The sequence below is a fragment of the Cricetulus griseus genome (assembly GCF_003668045.3).
Source record: "Cricetulus griseus strain 17A/GY chromosome 1 unlocalized genomic scaffold, alternate assembly CriGri-PICRH-1.0 chr1_0, whole genome shotgun sequence".
Classification (NCBI taxonomy): Eukaryota; Metazoa; Chordata; class Mammalia; order Rodentia; family Cricetidae; genus Cricetulus; species Cricetulus griseus.
In genome coordinates, this window is record NW_023276806.1 from 263,980,874 (window position 1) to 263,999,418 (window position 18,545).

General features: G+C 38.4%; 1 protein-coding gene across 5 annotated transcripts in view; it reads right to left on the reverse strand.

Moving 5' to 3' along the window:
• The window catches only part of Pcdh15 (protocadherin related 15), a 678,164-nt gene that overhangs the window by 197,764 nt on the left and 461,855 nt on the right, over positions 1-18,545 (reverse strand). For all 5 annotated transcript variants that reach the window (XM_027394186.2, XM_027394188.2, XM_027394187.2 and 2 more), the window contains 2 exons: positions 13,836-13,915; positions 6,705-6,798 (listed from right to left, as the gene is read on the reverse strand). In XM_027394186.2, coding sequence (XP_027249987.1) covers positions 6,705-6,798; positions 13,836-13,915 — 174 coding nt within the window. The remainder of the gene's footprint in view (positions 1-6,704; positions 6,799-13,835; positions 13,916-18,545) is intronic.

The following is an 18,545-nucleotide window of genomic DNA, read 5'->3' on the forward strand; positions in this document are numbered from 1 at the left end:
ATATTTTAGAAATTCATTTTTTTGGTAAAAATGGAAGTTTAAAAGGTTGAGAAAATTGGGATGGATGACTTAAGAGGTAGTTTTTTTTGTTGTTGTTTTGTTTTTTTTTTATGTGCCAAATAAAACAAGGAAGTGGAAAGTCAGTAGTGGGCACATTACCTAGAGAATGTTAATGGAAAATATTATTTTTCTTAGCAGCCAGACTTCTTGAAGCTCCAGTATCAAGAGCCAGGAGAGTCTTATTCAGGACATTGGATTTCCTCTGTGATTCAGAAAAATGTTATTCTTGCCACTCAGGCTGAGCTGGGAAATTTTTCAAGAAAGGAAAACCAGGAAAGGAGAGCTTTGTTTATAAAGATGGGACAAGGAAGATTGTCTCTCCCTCCTCACCCCATCCCTGACACTTGGATATGACACTAGATATTGCAGTCACAGTCTACGCAAGGGAAGGCTACTCATGGAAAAAGGAAGAGAAATTCACAGCAATCAAATTATATCCTTGAACATAGAATAAAGTTTTCCCAGACTTTAGTCTGGTTTTGTTTTAGTCTGTTGTAGTCTTTTTTTGTTGGTCTGGGTTTCTTTCAGAATTAAGAGATGTTACATAAAATTTCTTGAAAGGACAGAGTAAGTGTAAAACCCTTCAAAGGAAAAGGGAAGCAAGAATCTGAGAACCTACAAGCGGCTGCTACAAGTACACTCGATAGTGTGTAATTGCTTAAACGCCAACACACACAAGATGTTCCATCAAAACCTATTCCAGCTACACTTTGGCAAGCTGGTAAATAAGGAGCAACTCTAAAGGAATGTAATATTAATATGTGATAAATAGATGTAATTATTAATTTGTGATAGTGGAAGGACTTACATCTGTGATGATTAATGAAATCTACATGTTTATAATAAACTTTAGTTAGTTTGCTGAGGGTTTTTTAATTATTTGGAATGAAAACAGAAAAGAAAAAATATAAGAAAGTCAAATTAAGCAAAAAAAAAAATCCTGTTCAAAATTAACAATGAGACATACAGTGTGAGCCTCCCTTATTTATTTTCCTGTCAGTATTCAAAGAGACAAGGGATCTTCATAAAAATTATCCTGGCAATTTATTTCATACAAATTAATTTTAACATTTTTTATTTAATTGAAACCTGACTACCTCTGGCCCATGTTCACTATGAACTTATTTAAAATTCCATGGTTTATTTAAAAATATTTTTGTGATGCCTGGACAAAAATTTACGTTAAAAAAGTTTAAATATGAGAAGTGTTATTAAACTACAGAATACATTATGATGTATTATATAGTTTGTTCTTCAAGTACTGGCTGTACAGGTGCCTATAAAATTGTATTTCCGGCTTCCTGAATATAACACCAGTAGCACAGACACAGAGATGAACAATTAACAAATAGGACCTCCTGAAAGTGAAAAGCTTCTGTAAGGCAAAGAACATTGTCAATAAAACAAAATGGCAGCATACAGAATGGGAAAATATCCTCACCAACCCTGTATCTGACAGAGGACTGATCTCCAAAATATATAAATAACTCAAGAAGCTAAACATCAAAATACCAAGTAATGCAGTTCTCAAGAGAGGAATCTCAAATGGCAGGAAGACACTTAAAGAATTGTTCAACATTCTTAGTTATCAGGGAAATGAAAATCAAAATCCAGAGATTTTGGAAGCAGAAGCAGAGATTCAAGGTTAAGTGCTGAGCTGAACTCCTGGAACGCAGTTGTAGAGAGGGAGGAATAATGACCATGCTTGGAAAACCCACAGAAACAGCTGACCTGAGCAAGTGGGAGCTCATGGACTCCAGACTGACAGCTGGGGAACCTGTATAAGACTAAACAAGGCCCCCTGAACATGGGTGTCAGTTGAGGAGACTGGAGTCTATGGGGCCTCTGGCAGTTAGTGCATGAATGTGCTTTAGGAGCCTATTCCCCATGGAGAGATACTCTCTCAGCCTAGATACAGGAGGGAGGGCTCGGTCCTGCCCCAAATGATGTATCAGACTTTGATGATCCTTTATGGGAGGCCTCACCCTCTCTGAGGAGTGGATGGCAGTGGGATGGGGAGTTGGTGAGGGAAATGAGAGGACAGGAAGGAGAGGGAATGCGGATTGATATGTAAAGTAAGATTGTTTTTAATTTAAATAAAAATAATAAAAATGACTCTCAGATACCACCTTACACATGTCAGAATGGCCAATACAAAAAACACTGATGAAAGTTTATTTTGGAAAGGATATGGAGTAAGGGGAACACTCCTCCACTGCTGGTGGGAGTGCAAACTTGTATATCCACTTTAGAAAACAGTATGGGTTTTGTTGGAAAATTGGGAATCAATCTACCTCAAGACCCAGCTATACCACTCTGAGGCATATACCCAAAGGATGCACATTCATACCACAAGGACAGTTGCTCAACTATGTTCATGGCAGCATTATCCATAATAGCCAGAACCTGGAAACAATCTAGATGTCCGTCAACCCAAGAGTGGAAAAGGAAAATGTGGTACATTTACACAATGGAGTATCTACTCAGCTCTGAAAAAAATGACCTCATGAAATTTTTAGGCAAATGGAAGGAAGTAGGAAAAATCATTCTGAGTTAGGTAACCCAGACCTAGGAAGACAAACATGGTATGTACTCACTCATAGATGGTTATTAGGAGTAAAGTATAGGATAACCAATCTAAAATCCACAGCCCCAGAAGGACTAGATAACAAGGATGGCCCAAAGAGGGATGAGTGGATTTACATGGTAAGGGGAAATAGAAAAGATCTCCTGGGTAAACCGAGCAGGGCAAGTGTTGGGGTGATGGAGGGATGGGAACCACAGGGAGCAGGTTGGGTAGGTTGGTTGCAGGAGGCAGGATGGAGGGGGAGAGCAACAAAAGAGATGTCTTGATTGTGGGTGGGACATTTCAGGATTAGGGAGAAACCTGGTGCCTGGGAAAACTCTAGGAACCCACAAGGATGATCCCAACTAAGACTCCCAGCAATGCTGGAGAGAGCACCTGAACTGGTCATCAACTGTAAGCAGATTGGTGACTTCCCTAATTGCCATCAGAGACACTCTATTCAGTAACTGATGGCAGTAGAACAGAGATCCACAGACAAGCACTGTCCTGAGCTCTGAGTGAAGGGACCAGCCCCCTGCTTTAGCAGCCATGACAGGCTAACATGTGTTGGCCTGACCTTGCCCCTCCTGTCTTAGTTACTAGAGGTTCCTCGTGGCAAGGAACCAATCAGAAATTAGCTGGCACGGCTATGCTTTATGGCTCTGGGTGTGCTTTTATGGTACAAGTGCACAACAGTGATGTGCAGAACATAGCAACCGCCCTGGGAGGGCCTATGGGCCATAACAACCAGTTGACCAATCAATGCAGGACAGGTTGCCCAAGCCTGGAAGCACACCAATCCTGAGACTGTTGCATACCCCTAGACAATCCCCTTCCTTGCTCTACCCAATATATTCCCTGCCTCCTCCTCGGGGTCCTTCTCCAAGCCTCTACTTTGATGAATGGACGAAGGGTCCAAACTAATGGGGTTAGCTCGTTAAACAACAATAAAAGACTTTGCTTTTATATTGAAATGGGTCTCTTGGTGATTTTGGGGTTTCAGAATTTGGGCACAACATTTGAATCTTGTGGAAGAAAGGGAGGAGGGATTGTACCAGCCGGGGTTGTCACGATGCAGGAACCCATAGAAACAGCTGACCCGAGCTTTGAGCTCGCATGAGTTCATGAACCCTGAACTAATGGTTAGGGAGCTTTCATGGTACCAACCTAGGCCCTATGCCTGTGGCTTGATCTTTTAGTGAGGTTTCTAACAGTGAGAGTAGGACCTCTCCCTGGTCCTTAGCTGGCTTTTGGTAACCTGTTCCTTTTGCTATATTACCTGGCCCCGCCTTGACATTAGGGGAGTAGCTTGGTCCTGCCTTAACTTGATGCCCCATGCTTTGTGCAAGCCCATGGGCAGCCTGTCCCTTACTGAATGGAGATGGAGGAGGAGTGGATGGGAAGGGAGGTGGATGGGAAAGGGGAGGGGACAGGAGGAGTGGAGTGGGGAGGGGAACTGGTTGGTAGGTAAAATATATTTAAAACATGTTATTTAAAGAAAAAAGAAAGTTGAAAAAAGTGTATTTCCCAGTGCTGGAGAGATGCCTCAGCAGTTAAGAGCAGGTACTGCTTCTGACCTCAGTCCCTGTGCTCACACAGGGCAGCTCATATGGGGCAGCTCAGAACTGCCTGCAATTTTATAACTGTCTGCAATTTCACAACTTATGTGCCCCCTTCTGCCCTCTGCAGGGATCTGCATTCATGTGTGCGCCCCCTCCCCCATTAAAAATTTAAAAAAATGTATATATAACAAGTTACATAAATAATTAAAATATTCAAATCCAATATTTTTGGTTAAAAATTCAAAAATTTCAATATTTTCAATGCAAACTTTTGAGAATAGTTCTGAGCTTATCTCAAAGCAACAAGTTTTAAAGCTGAATGAGATCTTAATGATTAAAGAACAAGACAATAGAAACCTAGAATTGCTGTGACTCAAAAAGCAGAACTGAGATCCACATGCAAAGGACAGAAAATGTCCTGCTGTAACTGAAGAGCTGTAACACATAGATTGCAAAACCCAGTAGCGCCATGCTTAGCAGACAGCATCTGGTCCAGACTGTGAACATGTTGGCTATTCCCTTCACTGAGGCATTTTATTTTTAACGGTATGCCTCAAATATCCTCGGTGATGTCACTGCCATTAATTCCCAACTGGTGCTTTGATTCTCCTCAAAACTATGTGTACCCTTTGCTTTTTCTTTTACCCATGCTTGGCCCAAATGCCACTTCACTCTAATTATACCCTTTAAATAATTACTTAAGTAGTTCCTCCTCTGTTTCCCAAGGAGTGCCCCCTCTCAGTTATTGGCTGGTTATGTGACTCGGTAATCTTTATTATTGTTATTATTAGTTTTAATTTTGAATTTTTTAACATTCTGGCTACAGCCTCCCTCCCTTTTCTCCCTCCAGCCCCGCCCACTCCTTCCCCACCCACCGAGCCACTCTTGGATGCAACCTGTTTTGTTGATGCTCTTGGTAGACCTACCTTTCCTGTACTAAGTAAACTTTAATCATCGGTTGAATAGCAGGTTCTTCCTAGAGATTCTGACTCTCGCATATTTGTGTAACATTGGCATGCAACAAATCAGACATGCATCAATATCCTTTGAACTCTATGCTCTATTATCAGCATAGTACTAATCAAAATCTTTAAAATGTCAAGTAGTTCTTATGGGACAATTATAATGGCCAATTATCTCTAGTCTTCTTAACTTTATAAAGACTTTAATATTATTTCAGTATTGATTTGATGTTTTCATCTTGGTAAATTTTCTTAGCAATCCCCCTGATATAAATGTTAGAAAAACACTCTCTTATATTCAGACAAAGTGTCGTAGAGAGCAAATAAGTCATTATACAAGGAAACTGGAATATGCCGCCGTTGAACTTGATGACCTGTACCTACACAATTAATGGGTTCAGAATTGTTTATAGGCATATGTGTTGAGATGACATTTAAGGAGTTGGCTAAAAGAGATGAAACACAGGCCCTGGGAGTATGGCTCAATCTGTGGAGTCCATGATAGTGGTGTTGAGACAGATAAATCCCTGGGGCTTGCTGTCCAGTCAGTCTACTCTGAAAGTCTAGTTACCAATGAGAGACCCTGTCTCAGAGAAAGAGATGCATAGTTCCTGAGCCAAGGCTTGAGATTGACCTTTGCTTGTGAAATTATTTGCACACATACAAACTCAAGCAGATCTGTACACATACTACACACACACACACACACACACACACACACACACACACACACACACACAGAGTGAGAGAGAGAGAGAGAGAGAGAGAGAGAGAGAGAGAGAACAATAAAACAGAAACACAAACAAAAATAGTAAATAAACAAATAAACTATTATCAGTGATTGAGACACTACAATGTTTTGAAATCAGATGTGGAGACTGTGAGCAAAGTGGTTGAAAGAACACAGACAAATAATTTGAAATTATAGACTCTTGAAATTGTGGTCCATGGTAAAGGCTCAGACGAGACTCTGGGTTCCATCACCATATATTAAAATAAATGAAAGAAACAAAGCAAGCAAACAAACAGAAAAACCTCCAGAAAGATGAAATCAAAGTATTTATTCTTAAAACTGATGATTAGGTTTAGAAAAATGGGGAATGGAATTTACCTCTCTAAAATTATAGACAGCTTAAACTGGAGATGATAAGGTTTCCTCAGACTTTGAGTGATCCGTGTGTACACCTCTGTCCTCAACTGACCCAATCTCCTCTGCAAGTCAACCTGCCTCATTCCTACATCTCCAGGAATGGGCTTAGTGATGGATGTTCCACCTAGTAAGCCTCAGGAGCTACTCTGCTGCTGCTTTTGACTAATGCAGGCAGTACAATTACTGGTAGAGAAGATCTGAGTTCAGGTTATCTGTGAGTTGCAGTGAAAAAAAATAGCAGCAGTGTGGATCACAAGGACAGTTTCAGAGTCTGGCCTATCTCGTGGGGAAGCCCTTTGAGAAAGGAGCACTTTGCACAGTGCTGTCACACATGTTTTAGAGGATACGTGACCCTTTGGTTTCCTTAGCATTGCTTTGAAACCCTTCGCTGTGAACCCACTTACCCCATCAGGTCTGCCGTCTGAGGCTGTGACGATGAGGATGTAGCGGTCCGTGCTCTCCCTGTCTAGTGCCTTCCCTAGAGTGAGAATCCCCGTGCTAGAGACAGAAAGTGAGAGAGAGAAAAAACATGACAAGAGTGTCAAGTGAGCTGTTCTTTTCTGGAACCAGATGTACAGGTCTCTGCAGACCTGTTCACGTCTCTGTCCTCTCCCTACTTCTCCTCCCTCTCCTCCTTCCACCCTCCATTTCCTCCTCCTGCCTCTGTCCATTATTCATGTGCAAGCTGTATCTTTGCTTGTCCCCTTCTCCCATTTCTATTTCTCCCCACAAATAAAAAATTGCATATTTTCTCTTATACATATCATGAGGCAGAAGAAGAGGGACTGTTGGGAAGAACTATTTTTTTTTATCATTTTTATCCACTTTCCATAATCAAAAACTGAGTAGTCAAGTGTGATTCTAGTGCTCACACTGAAATCAAAAATGACTCTTTAAAGTTGTTGAAATTCTTAGCAATAAATAGCAAACTGCAAACCTGAATGAGATCACAGAGATGATTCTCTACCTTCTAGTGGAAGAAATCAAGCAAAACAAAAATCATTATGATTAATTCATTCGTGGGAGAAACACACAGGCCTTTGGTGTCATCATTTCAAAGTAAAAGACTCCATTAATTGTAATTCTCAGTCAAGGAATTGTCCTCTACAAATATCATGTGTGGTTTTCCCATTTAATGCAAAATGGAAATGGGAGACAATCTTTCCCTTTGACAAGTTCTATTATGAAGCTCATTTTCCTTTGCACTTCCCATTTATAGAACTTATAGAAAATCAAGTAATTCAAAGATTATATTAAATCTGCAAAGTGCCAAATTTTTAATATTTATTTTTATTTTCACGTATGTTTAAATTTATATCTGTTCTGTAAAGTGATCATATTGTATATTTTACATTCTTTATAATAAATTGTAACATGCTCATTTAATAATATTTAAATACACACCTGTGGATATACTAGAAATCATATAGTTTGCTTATTTTTTATCAAATTTGGAGTGATTCTTAATCTAAATAAAATAAGTTACAAACAATACTTGAATAAATTCTCATCCTTAGACTTATTTAATTCTACCCCTATTACCCAGAATGAATATCCCTGCTGTATATATTTCTCTAATGCAATATTTATAACAATTCAGTCTCCAAAAATCAATTCAAAATATCTTTTTGGGTTTTACACTGGATGCTACAAATGACATTGCCATCCAGGATCCACTGTAGAAGAGCAAATAAACAGACATATTAATCAAATGTAAAAACCTAGTTTGCTTTTAATTGAAAAATAGGCTTCATTTTAACTTAAATGTCTTGATTCTGAGAGTGGAATTTACATGATACTCATTGCAAGGGGCAATGAAAACAGAGTCAAGGGCGAAAAATGGAATCCAGGGACACAGTAGTTCATGTGGTTGATTTTGTTGCTGTTGATGATGCAGACTTTGGAAGCTCTCAGAGCACATGGCAGGACTGAGAAACACTGACTGAAAACTGTTTAGTCCAAATAACTGCAAACCACTTCCAGAGCACATTCACAATAATCGGGTTTGTATCAACTGCAGATGCCTCAGGAAATCTCATCCTGTGATAACATTCAAAGAGTAAAGGAAGGTGGTTTTGGCTTTTCAGACATACTTACAAGCAACTTAAATAGGAAATCTGTCAACCTAGGTGTGGTACAGTGAGAAAAATGAATTGTTTCCTGCCTTGCTCTGCTTTAGGTTGTTACAGTCCTTCATTCCTCCTCTGTAGCTCTCCTTGGGCATGAACTTAGAAAGAGACTTGACTTTCTGTCTTGTGCTAGTTTTTACACAAATCTATCTTTTCTTATTTATAGGATTATGATGGAGAGAAAACACTCCATGCCTTCTAACTCAGTGATGGGGGCAGTGGACCGTGGGGGAACACTTGGCACTGGGAGGGAAATGTAGATAGTGTCTTTGAGTACTCAGAGACAAAAGACAAGTCAATGGAAAATGTGAACATCTCTCATGGTAAAGATGGCCTGGACGAACATCCTGCCATGAGGCAGGAAACACTGTCCGCATCAGGAGTGAAAAAAAAATCTTTGCATGTTACATGAGTATTGCTTCTGAACAAAACCCAAAAATAGTGTTGTTTAGGTTTTATAGAACTGAAAACATGGCTCAGAAGTGAAGGCAGTGGGTGTGGCAAAAGAGGTCATTCCAAGACAACATTTCCCCACTGCTGCGCAATAATTCTTTTGTATACTGTGAGTATGTGTTACTTTCATTGGTTTATAAAGAGCTGATTGGCCAATGGCCAGGCAGGATTTGGGGGGCAGAGAGAATGCTGGGAAGGAGAAGGGTGGAGTCTGAGGAGTCTCAAGGAGACAGACGGAGCTGGAGATGATCATGCAGTACTGAGATAAGGTGAGCCACATGGTAGACTATAGATAAAATACGGGTCAATTTAAGGTAAAAGCTAGTTAGTAACAAGCCTAGCTATTGGCTGAGCATTTATAATTAATAATAAGCCTCTGGTTATTTGGGAGTAGCTTGTGGGACAGAGCTGAATGGCCATCTCAACCAACTCTGCCTACACTCCAAAGACCATTAAAGCTTCAAGCTGGCAGAGTCAAACCCACATTGGATGGGACTCTGGAGAACTGTCAGATACATACAGAATCCAAATGAAGATGTAACACAGAAAAAGGTTAACAATCCTGGGAGAGCATTGTGGATTATTTTGTTTGTTATGTTTCTACTCCTGGCTCAATTGTTCTTGAGAAGCTATTTTCAACCTGCGAGCCGTGATCTCTTTGGGGGTTCATATAAGCCTTTCACAGGGGTTGCATATCAGATGCCCTGCATAATTCATAACAGTAGCAAAATAACCATTATGAAGTAGCAACAACTATAATCTTATGGTTGCAGGGGGGGTCACCACAGCATGAGGACCTATATTAAAGGGTCACAGCATTAGGGAGATTGAGAACCACTGGTCTTGAGAGTGTAAGGAGAATTCATGCTCTGATCTCTGTGATATAGGGTCTCACCTATAACTTCTCACAAGGACTTGTAGCTGTCTTATTTGAAGGTTGGCAGCTGCTGTAAGAAATATTATATATAGCACTTTGCTTGCTTGAATTTAGAACTCACTCAAAGAAGTAAAATACTGGGCACACTTTAAAACCACTGAAGGCAAGAAAGAACCTGAAACCTCAGGCAAAGCACATCCTGCCCTCAAGATCCTAGGATAAAAGCCCAGTACACAATTTCAGGGTAATCTAAGCATTACCAAGTGGATTGAAATATCCAATGTACAAAATTGAGGTTCCAGAATGAATAGTGTCCACAGTAGAGTTTCAACAAGAACTAGGGTGTCAAAACCACTCAACAGGAAAAAAAATATTTTAAACCAATTACTGGGTGAAAACAAATCTACATGCAATAGTTTAAAGGATGCTACTTAAGTGTCTGCAATAATCAACTCAAATGTATTAATCAATAATTATAGGAAATAAGGCCAAAAGAGCCTCATATGGCAACATCTGGGATGATGAGGGAAGCCCTTCTGTGTATATGTTTGTCTTATTGGTTGTTAAATAAAGTACTGTTGGCCAATAGGGGAGCAAGTTAGGTGGGACTAGGACAGAAGGAGGATTCTGGGAAGTGTAGAAAGGGAGGGAGTCACCATGTGACAGCCAGGAAGACAGGACTCAAGGCTGGCATCCTCTATAAGTCTTATATAGATTAATAGTTATGGGTGATACTTAAGACAGAGCTAGCAAATAAGAAATCTTAGTCATTGGCCAGCAGCATTTGTACCTAATATTAATCTCTGTGTGTTATTTTGGGCACCCACATGGCGATGGGGCTCAGGTGGCTAGCGGAAAGACTTATCGTTACACAGGGACAATATTTATGACTTGGATTCAGCAATATATAAATATGTATGAAGCAAAAGGAAGAGTGCTTCTATTGGAGTTGGTCAAAATTATAAAATTTTGCATCAAAAGCCCTATCAGTGAAGTGAGAAGCTGATAAAGCAGAAGAAAATAATTTCAAAATCTATATCCGGCAAGCGTTCGGCTTCAGAACTACCAGGGACTCCTGCAACTAACCAAGAGGGAACTGGTTAAAGTATCACAAAGGATCAGAGCACATGTTTTCCCAAAGACAGTGTGTAGAGAAAGGGATCATGAGAGATGTTCAATGTCATCATTTTCTCTTGTGGGAAATATAAAGGCCACATGGAACTACCACTTCACACCTACTTATAGTTATAATCAAGGAAGAAAAACCATAGAGAAAACACTTGATACTAAGTATTGGCAACATTATGGGGAAGTTAGAATCCTTTTATATTGCCAGTGAGAGTGAAAATGGTTCAGGAGATCTTATAATTTGGTGCTGAGAATATAAAATGATTCAGACCCTGATGAAAGCATTTAACAATCTCTTTAAATAATTCTGTTACAGATTTACAATATTCCCTAGCAATCCTACTTCTGAGTATATAGTCAAAATAAACAAACCCCAAATCATGTACTTAGATACAAATATACACATGTGTATTCATTACAGTGTCAATAACCTAAAGGAAAGAATATAATCCAAATACCCATTAGGGAAAGAGTGAACACATTGTTGTTTATGTGTATAGTATGATAGTGTGCAGAGATATAAAGCAAGAGGGAACAGATATGTCTGCTAAATAGAGATGTAAAAGGAACCAGACACATATTTACTTGCTAGATGGTTCCTGCGCATGCTCATCTTCTCCTGGCTTTTGTTATCAGGAGGTGTGTGTCTGTGTGTGCATGTGCGTGTGTGTATGTGTGTGTGTGTGCATGCATGCCTGCATGCCTGCCTAATCTGTGTACTCCAAATAAATGGAAATAGAATTATATGAGAACTTTGAATTTATTATACTATGTCACTTAGAAATGTGTTTGCAATGTATGTCCTTACTGAATCATGTCTCAGTTATTCATTCCCTTTTAGCAATGAATAATAAACTATTATGTAGATGAATAACACTGCTTATTCATTGTAGATGGATATGTGAGGAGGTCCTACTCTGTTCATATATATATATATATATATATATATATATATATATATATATATTTGCAATGAACATTATTTCACATATTCTATATACAGGAATGACTTTAATTCTGCTGAGTATACATGAAGATAATTGCTTAGTTATATGGATGTATTGTAATATGTGGAGAAAATGTTCAGCTTTTTTAAGCGTACATTCTACATAGAAACCCGTGAAGGCTTCCTGTTCCCATGTTCTGACTCATTCTTCATACTCGTTTTTTTGGTGTTTTTTGTTTTGTTTTGTTTTGTTTTGTTTTGTTTTGTTTTTACCTGAATGTGAATTCCTCCTTCATTTCCATAGCTTTGATTTGCATTTTCTGGATGAAAGAGACTACATTTCTGAATCCTCACTGGCTGTCCCTTAGAGAGAGGGGAGGAGGGAGGGAGGGAGGGAGAGAAAGACAGAGAGAGAGAGAGAGAGAGAGAGAGAGAGAGAGAGAGAGAGAGAGACAGAGACAGAGACAGAGACACAGAGAGAAGGGGGAATAATGGAATAATGATGGGTGTCTTCTCAAATCTTTGCCTATTTTTAATCAGGGTCTTTATTTTTTTACTTTTGGGATTTTAAACATTTTTGATAAATGGTTTTTATAATATCATAACTTAAAGCATTTTATGTAAGTGTGTAGGTGTCCTTTCATTTCAATGATGGTGCCTCTTGGAACATATTTCTTCCTTAATATTTGTGGATGAGCATCAATATCCTTTCTTATGACTAATTTGTGGGGTTGTGCTATATTTGTGGATCACACATGGCCTGCCTTATATGCATCATAAATTTTTTCTTCTAAGAGTTCTGAAGTTTTACTTCTTGTATTTAGATTTGCAACCCGTTTTCAGTTAATCTTTAAGAATGGTCTCTAGACTTGACTTCATTCTTTCTCATTGTGTCCAAAACTCACCAGCTAAACTGACAACTCATTGTTGACAGGATGGACTCTGGTCCTGTTTCACAAGTGTTAGGAGTGTCTCTCGATTTGTAACTCTATGCCAGTCTTGGCAATATTTAGAATATGCCAGGCTTAGATTCTTAGCCTAGCATGACTACAGTTTCAACAAATGGCCTTTTACATAGTTTTATTTTTAATGGAAATTACAAACTCTGGCCAATTCATGATCTTAATGTATCTGTGGAGGAGATTTCAAATAGATAAGATTTTCTATTGTTAAGTAGAAATTAATTATCCAAGTTTTAAATCCAGAGAGGGAGGGGAAAAACTGTTACTGTCTACCTAAGACTTTCTAAAATGACTTGACCTTTCTCATAGAATCCTATTATATTAAATTCTGTTTGTCATAAGATTAATAGATCCACACATGGCTTGCTTGATTAAGAACCATATGTTCTAGAGACAGACTCAGTGGCTATCCTATTGTGACTATAGATAAGTTAGTTATCTCTCCTTTCATTCAGTGAGAGAAAACTGGCAACAGATAGAGAACATCAATTCTGTTTTTTAGAAAGAACCCCAACCTCAATGCTACCACAGTGCAGAGTAGAAGTCTATGGTGTCTATACATTGACCATCTTCTCAAACGCTATCACCCATTCCAGTAGCTATGACCTGAGTATCTTTAATATATTCAGAGCAGACAGACAAAAAGGTGCCAGGATTTTGTTTCATCTTAGATGTGACGGAACACACATGGTTGCCCAGCCTCCTTTCAAATGAACAAGTTAGTGCTGAACTCTTTGTAGAAATGCCTACTCACTATGAGCAACAGACAACTTTCCAGGCACCTAATTAATCCAAGGCTTTGCCTGAAAGCGAGACTTTTTCCACCTCGGTGGATTTTACTTGATAAAATTGTTTAAGATAAACAAATAGTCTCCTGGGAAAGGTTTTGTGTTTAGAATTACCCCCAGTGCTCATTAACATTCATAGGAAAAAATGTAAAATAAAACTATGAACAGCTGAAAGTCTGTCCTCTTGCTAACAGCATGTTGTTTGACATTAACAGGGGGCAACCAAGTATAAATCATTCCCTTGTAACTTACGTTTCTGAAAGATTAAAAACTCGCTGAGGGTCTCCATTCTCGATGGCATATGTGATCGGGTCTCCTTCTCGATCAGTTGCCTTCAGAGAAGAAAACATAATTCAATTACCAACTAATTACAGAATGTTCAAACTATTAGTGTAAAGGCATAAAGTATAGTCTGATGTCAAAGACTGAATAAAGAAGAATTTTATAGTGAATCTTGGAGTTTTTGCCAGTTTGAGAAATTTTATGTGTGTGTAATAGTGATAAAACTTAATTTATATAAGTTAATGAAATTATTTTATTTTTAGGCTCCTATGCCTGAAATGTAAACAAATACATTAAATGTTACAAACCTAATTGGGTAAGGTGTCAGTGTACTATTTAAACACTTTCGGCTTGTCAAAATGTATCAAGATAATATTCATATCTACAAAACAATTTTGATTAAAAATCTTAAATTCAAAGTTAGACTACACTTACCAGCTATGCAACTATTCCTCAGTTTCTTTACTCATAAAACAGAGGGCTATGGCACAAGTTGTAATGGGAGTTGAGAGATCTAAATTGAGATACCATATCAAGACTGATATTTAGAATATTGCAAATTTTCAGTAAGTTTAACTGTTTTGTTGTTGGTGTTGTTTTCTCCTTCTCTAACCTTAGTCTGAGAAGCAAAACCCCACATTGTCTCACACTGAGTTCTGTGTCTCTCTTCCAAAACACAGACATAAGCATGTGTTGTGGGCAGAGGTCTGTGCTTGCCCACCAAAAACATTTAATACTTTCTTTTTACCAAGAGCCATCAAATTCCCCCATGAAGTCATGGATGGGAAGGGACCTCTGTTGATTGTGTGAGTAGTATCAGAGGGAAGTCACGGATGGACAATGGAATCTCAGTGCTGTGTAAAGGATGTCCAGGGACTTCTCTGATCTTCTCCTAGGGAGAGGGGATTATCCACAGGGTGAAATAATCTGTGGGTCACTGTTCAGATACAGCACACCCCTTGGGTAAGATAAGCTCTTGTTTGTTACTAACCAAGTACCAAGGCTGTGCTCTGGAGGCTATTATTGCTTTGGAGCTGGAGGACTCCGGAATGGAGTGGTCACTGGACTTCCTGAAGTAGGATATTAAGTGCACCAGACACTCAGAGTCCAGTGGACAATCCATGCCACACTGGACAGGAAAGCCATTTCTATTGGCAGGTCAACCTATCTGATGTGTTATAGGATCTGAACGTGCAACATCCCTCCAAACTGTGTTCCCAGACTCCAGGGCCATCGGAATAGTTACATTTCACCTTGTAATAAACTACTATATCCCCTATTATGAGATTCTGTCTAATCTACCGTGTACATGGCCAGTTCCTCTCTGTGATTCGTGTTATCCTGCATTCACACATACCCTCATGTTATCCTGTCTCATTCATGAAACCAACAAGAATCTGATGTTGGGCCAGCAAATCCTTGACACAAAGCCTACACTCTCCAGGACCTATGGTGCCAAGAGATAACTGATGCTTGCACTATATGCACTATAGAATTTGGATTACCATAATACCCACTATACACACAAATGACTAAATGCAATCATAATAAAAAGAACCTGTTATAATCATTGCCCCAACATCTCAGAAGGACCAATGTCTTCATTCTCCATCTCTCCTTTCGACCTATCTCCCATCCTTTATCCTACATCTTACATCCTCAGGCTGACACAGTTCACATCCATTCACCTCACTCCAAGCCCAACCTATTGGCAAGTTCTACTGGCTGTTTTTGAAATGTTTGACCATGACAAGTTTCTTCCTTATCATGGACTTACTTCAGGTATAGAAATAAATAGCAACAAGCCCAGGTATTACTCTTATACCCTCACAACGATCAGTTTTCAGTTAGCTTAACAACATAATCATCATTTCCAGGCCCAAGCATTGTTCCTTCAGGTAGTTGCTATGACATATGTTCATACACAGAAAGAAAATGAAACACAAATAGAAAAGTATAAAGAAAATCTAGAAAACACTCTATTAAATCTAGACACACAATTCTCAATTTTGTGAAGTTAACTACAACAAATCTACAAAGTAAGAAAGGAATTACTCAGTGGCCATTCTTCTTTGTTTGCTGTTTGTAGGGAAAAAATAACAGAACTAAAACTTTGTCACTTGTTCTGTTGTCCCTGTTACCAAGAACTTTGTTTGCTTATTGCTTTGTATCTGAGAGTTTTTTGCTTTTGTTTTGCTATTGTTTGCTATTCACTTTCTTTATTTTTTCTTTTGGAACAAGTTATCAATTTTCAGAAGTGCAAGGGTACAGCGTCAGAAACAGGGATTCTTTGTAAACCCTCATGAAGTCTTGATTAATATCCCATCTTTGTGTGCACTGTTGGGAATGGAACCCAGGGCCCTCTGCCTTCTAATCATTCTACTGCTAAGCTACAACCCAATCTCAGGATATGGAATCTTATCTCTTAAACATTTGTTTATTTAATAAGGGTCACATGTGATGAGGCATGAGTGTGGAGGTCAGAGGACACCTCGCATGAATCAATTTTCTCCTTCCAACACTTGGATATCTAACTCCATTTATCAAGCATGGTGGCAGCACCTTTATTCCCTGAGCCATCTCAGCTGGCTGGCCCATGAATCTTTTAATGTGCAGGAGTGACTACAATTTGCTGTAGTGGGGATGAAGAATCTGTGGATACAGTACACCTTTATTTGTAACATTCTTTTGTGGTGTTAGTGAATTACAGTTTTATCTGAGGTTAATAGAAATCTTATTGGTAATTAAAAAATTCAAAAGAGTTTAATTATGCTATTATTTCTACCTTCATGTCAACCAGACTATTTTGGACTCTACTTAATTGAAAGTTGTATCTTTTAAAATCTTGAGATAGGGTTTTTTTTTTCTTGAAAAGGTAAAGTTTAGTCATATCATACATTTTCCATGTAATAAGTAGGAATCATTCCTCCTCATTGCAAAAAAATAATTCTAATATATTTATTTTACATAAGTCAAGTGAAAAATGGGTTTGAAAAGTGCAATATCAATCATAAATAACAAGTAATAAATATATAGCAAAAGTACCATATCTTGGCTTGACTTAGAATTCATTAGGAGGCTCTAGAGTCAGCTGCCAGGTTGGTCCCTAGCTGTCATCTATTCTGAGGCAAGATGCCTATGTTTAAAAGAGCTAAATAATGAGTACCATCTACCCTCCTTAATTAGCCTTATATTTATTAGGTATCCCACCTGTGTCATTGTCATCCTTGGATGCTCAGGGATGAACAGCACAGATAAACCACTGCCTGCTCAGCTTACACAACACAGTGGAGCAAAGTGCAAATAGAATAGCTAATTTGAATGCAGAATGTTCAGATCCTTGTGGAATAATTCAGGAAGAACATGTAAAGATGATGGCAAATTCTCCCTTCACAAATGAGTGATCAGGACAGCATTACTTAGTGTGTGAAACTCCAGCACTTGCTTGAATATGGGGTAGGAGAAATCCAGGCATTAGTGGGAGGGTGAGAGAGGCAGAACACACCCAGTGGGTGTGGGGAAGACCCATGAGCTTGTTAGCTTGGTACTCAGAAGACAATGACTGGCATTTGCTTGGCCACTGACCTCAAGCTAAATGACTGAATGATGTTGACTTGGACAGACAGTATTTAGCCATCAATTTGCTGATATTTGTTCAATTTAATGGCTCTAATAAAGCTAAGTTTTTCTTTAATTATTCCTTGAAAGACAAACAGTAGCTTTGAAAACAACTCTTTATAGTCAATTCAACTATAGATGACTTAATTCATCTATTATGAAACTGCTGCCTTCTTTTTCTTTTATTTTCAAGCTTACAATATTAATTATGCATTTTCCTGATTCCCTTTCCTCCCTCTGAATTCCCCCCATAAACCCTTTCTTGCTCTCTCTCAAATTCATGGCATCCCTTTTTTAAAAAAATCAAATGTTATTATATTCATACATATACACATTTCAGGGGCACAAAAATTCTCAAAAATATTCAAGTAAGAAATGTTCTTGGAGTCTAGAAAGGAATTTTGAAAAATAAGCAAATCTATAAACACTATTCTGTCAGGTTATAGAGGAACAGAGCCATCAAATGCCATCTGGTGGAGTGTACCTTAATGCATACAATGATGCTACACATTTCAGAGAACATTAAGACAAAGCAGCAGCCTGTGGGGACTCTAAAGGAGATACAAGATCAATGGATTTAGACGAGCTTCTCTCTCACTGATGCAAACAGGTCCTGACTGACTCTATTAACAATTGACAGCAAGAACTGAAATTCAGTTTAGCAAAACAGTATCTCACTCTTTTGGAAAGATTTTCTCCTGAATTTGTTTTCTTTTATGTGTTGGATGTTTTGTCTATTTCTATGCTAACATGCCATACACCATGTGCATGCGATGAAACATGTGCTTATTCCTGGTATTACATTGTTGGGCCTTTGATAAAATGATATCATCATGAATATATTTTGGTGTAGATTGACATGCATACCCTATTTATGTGAAGGAGTATCCATATAAAAAATCACTTTTAAAAAATGAGCCCAAACTCAAAAGATCTACCTATTAAACATTCAAAATGTTTAATACCCTATTTATGTGAAGGAAATACATGTAACACATAATTCTGAAATTTGTAATGTACCTAAATATGGTACAAAATAAAAATATACTTCAAAATATAATA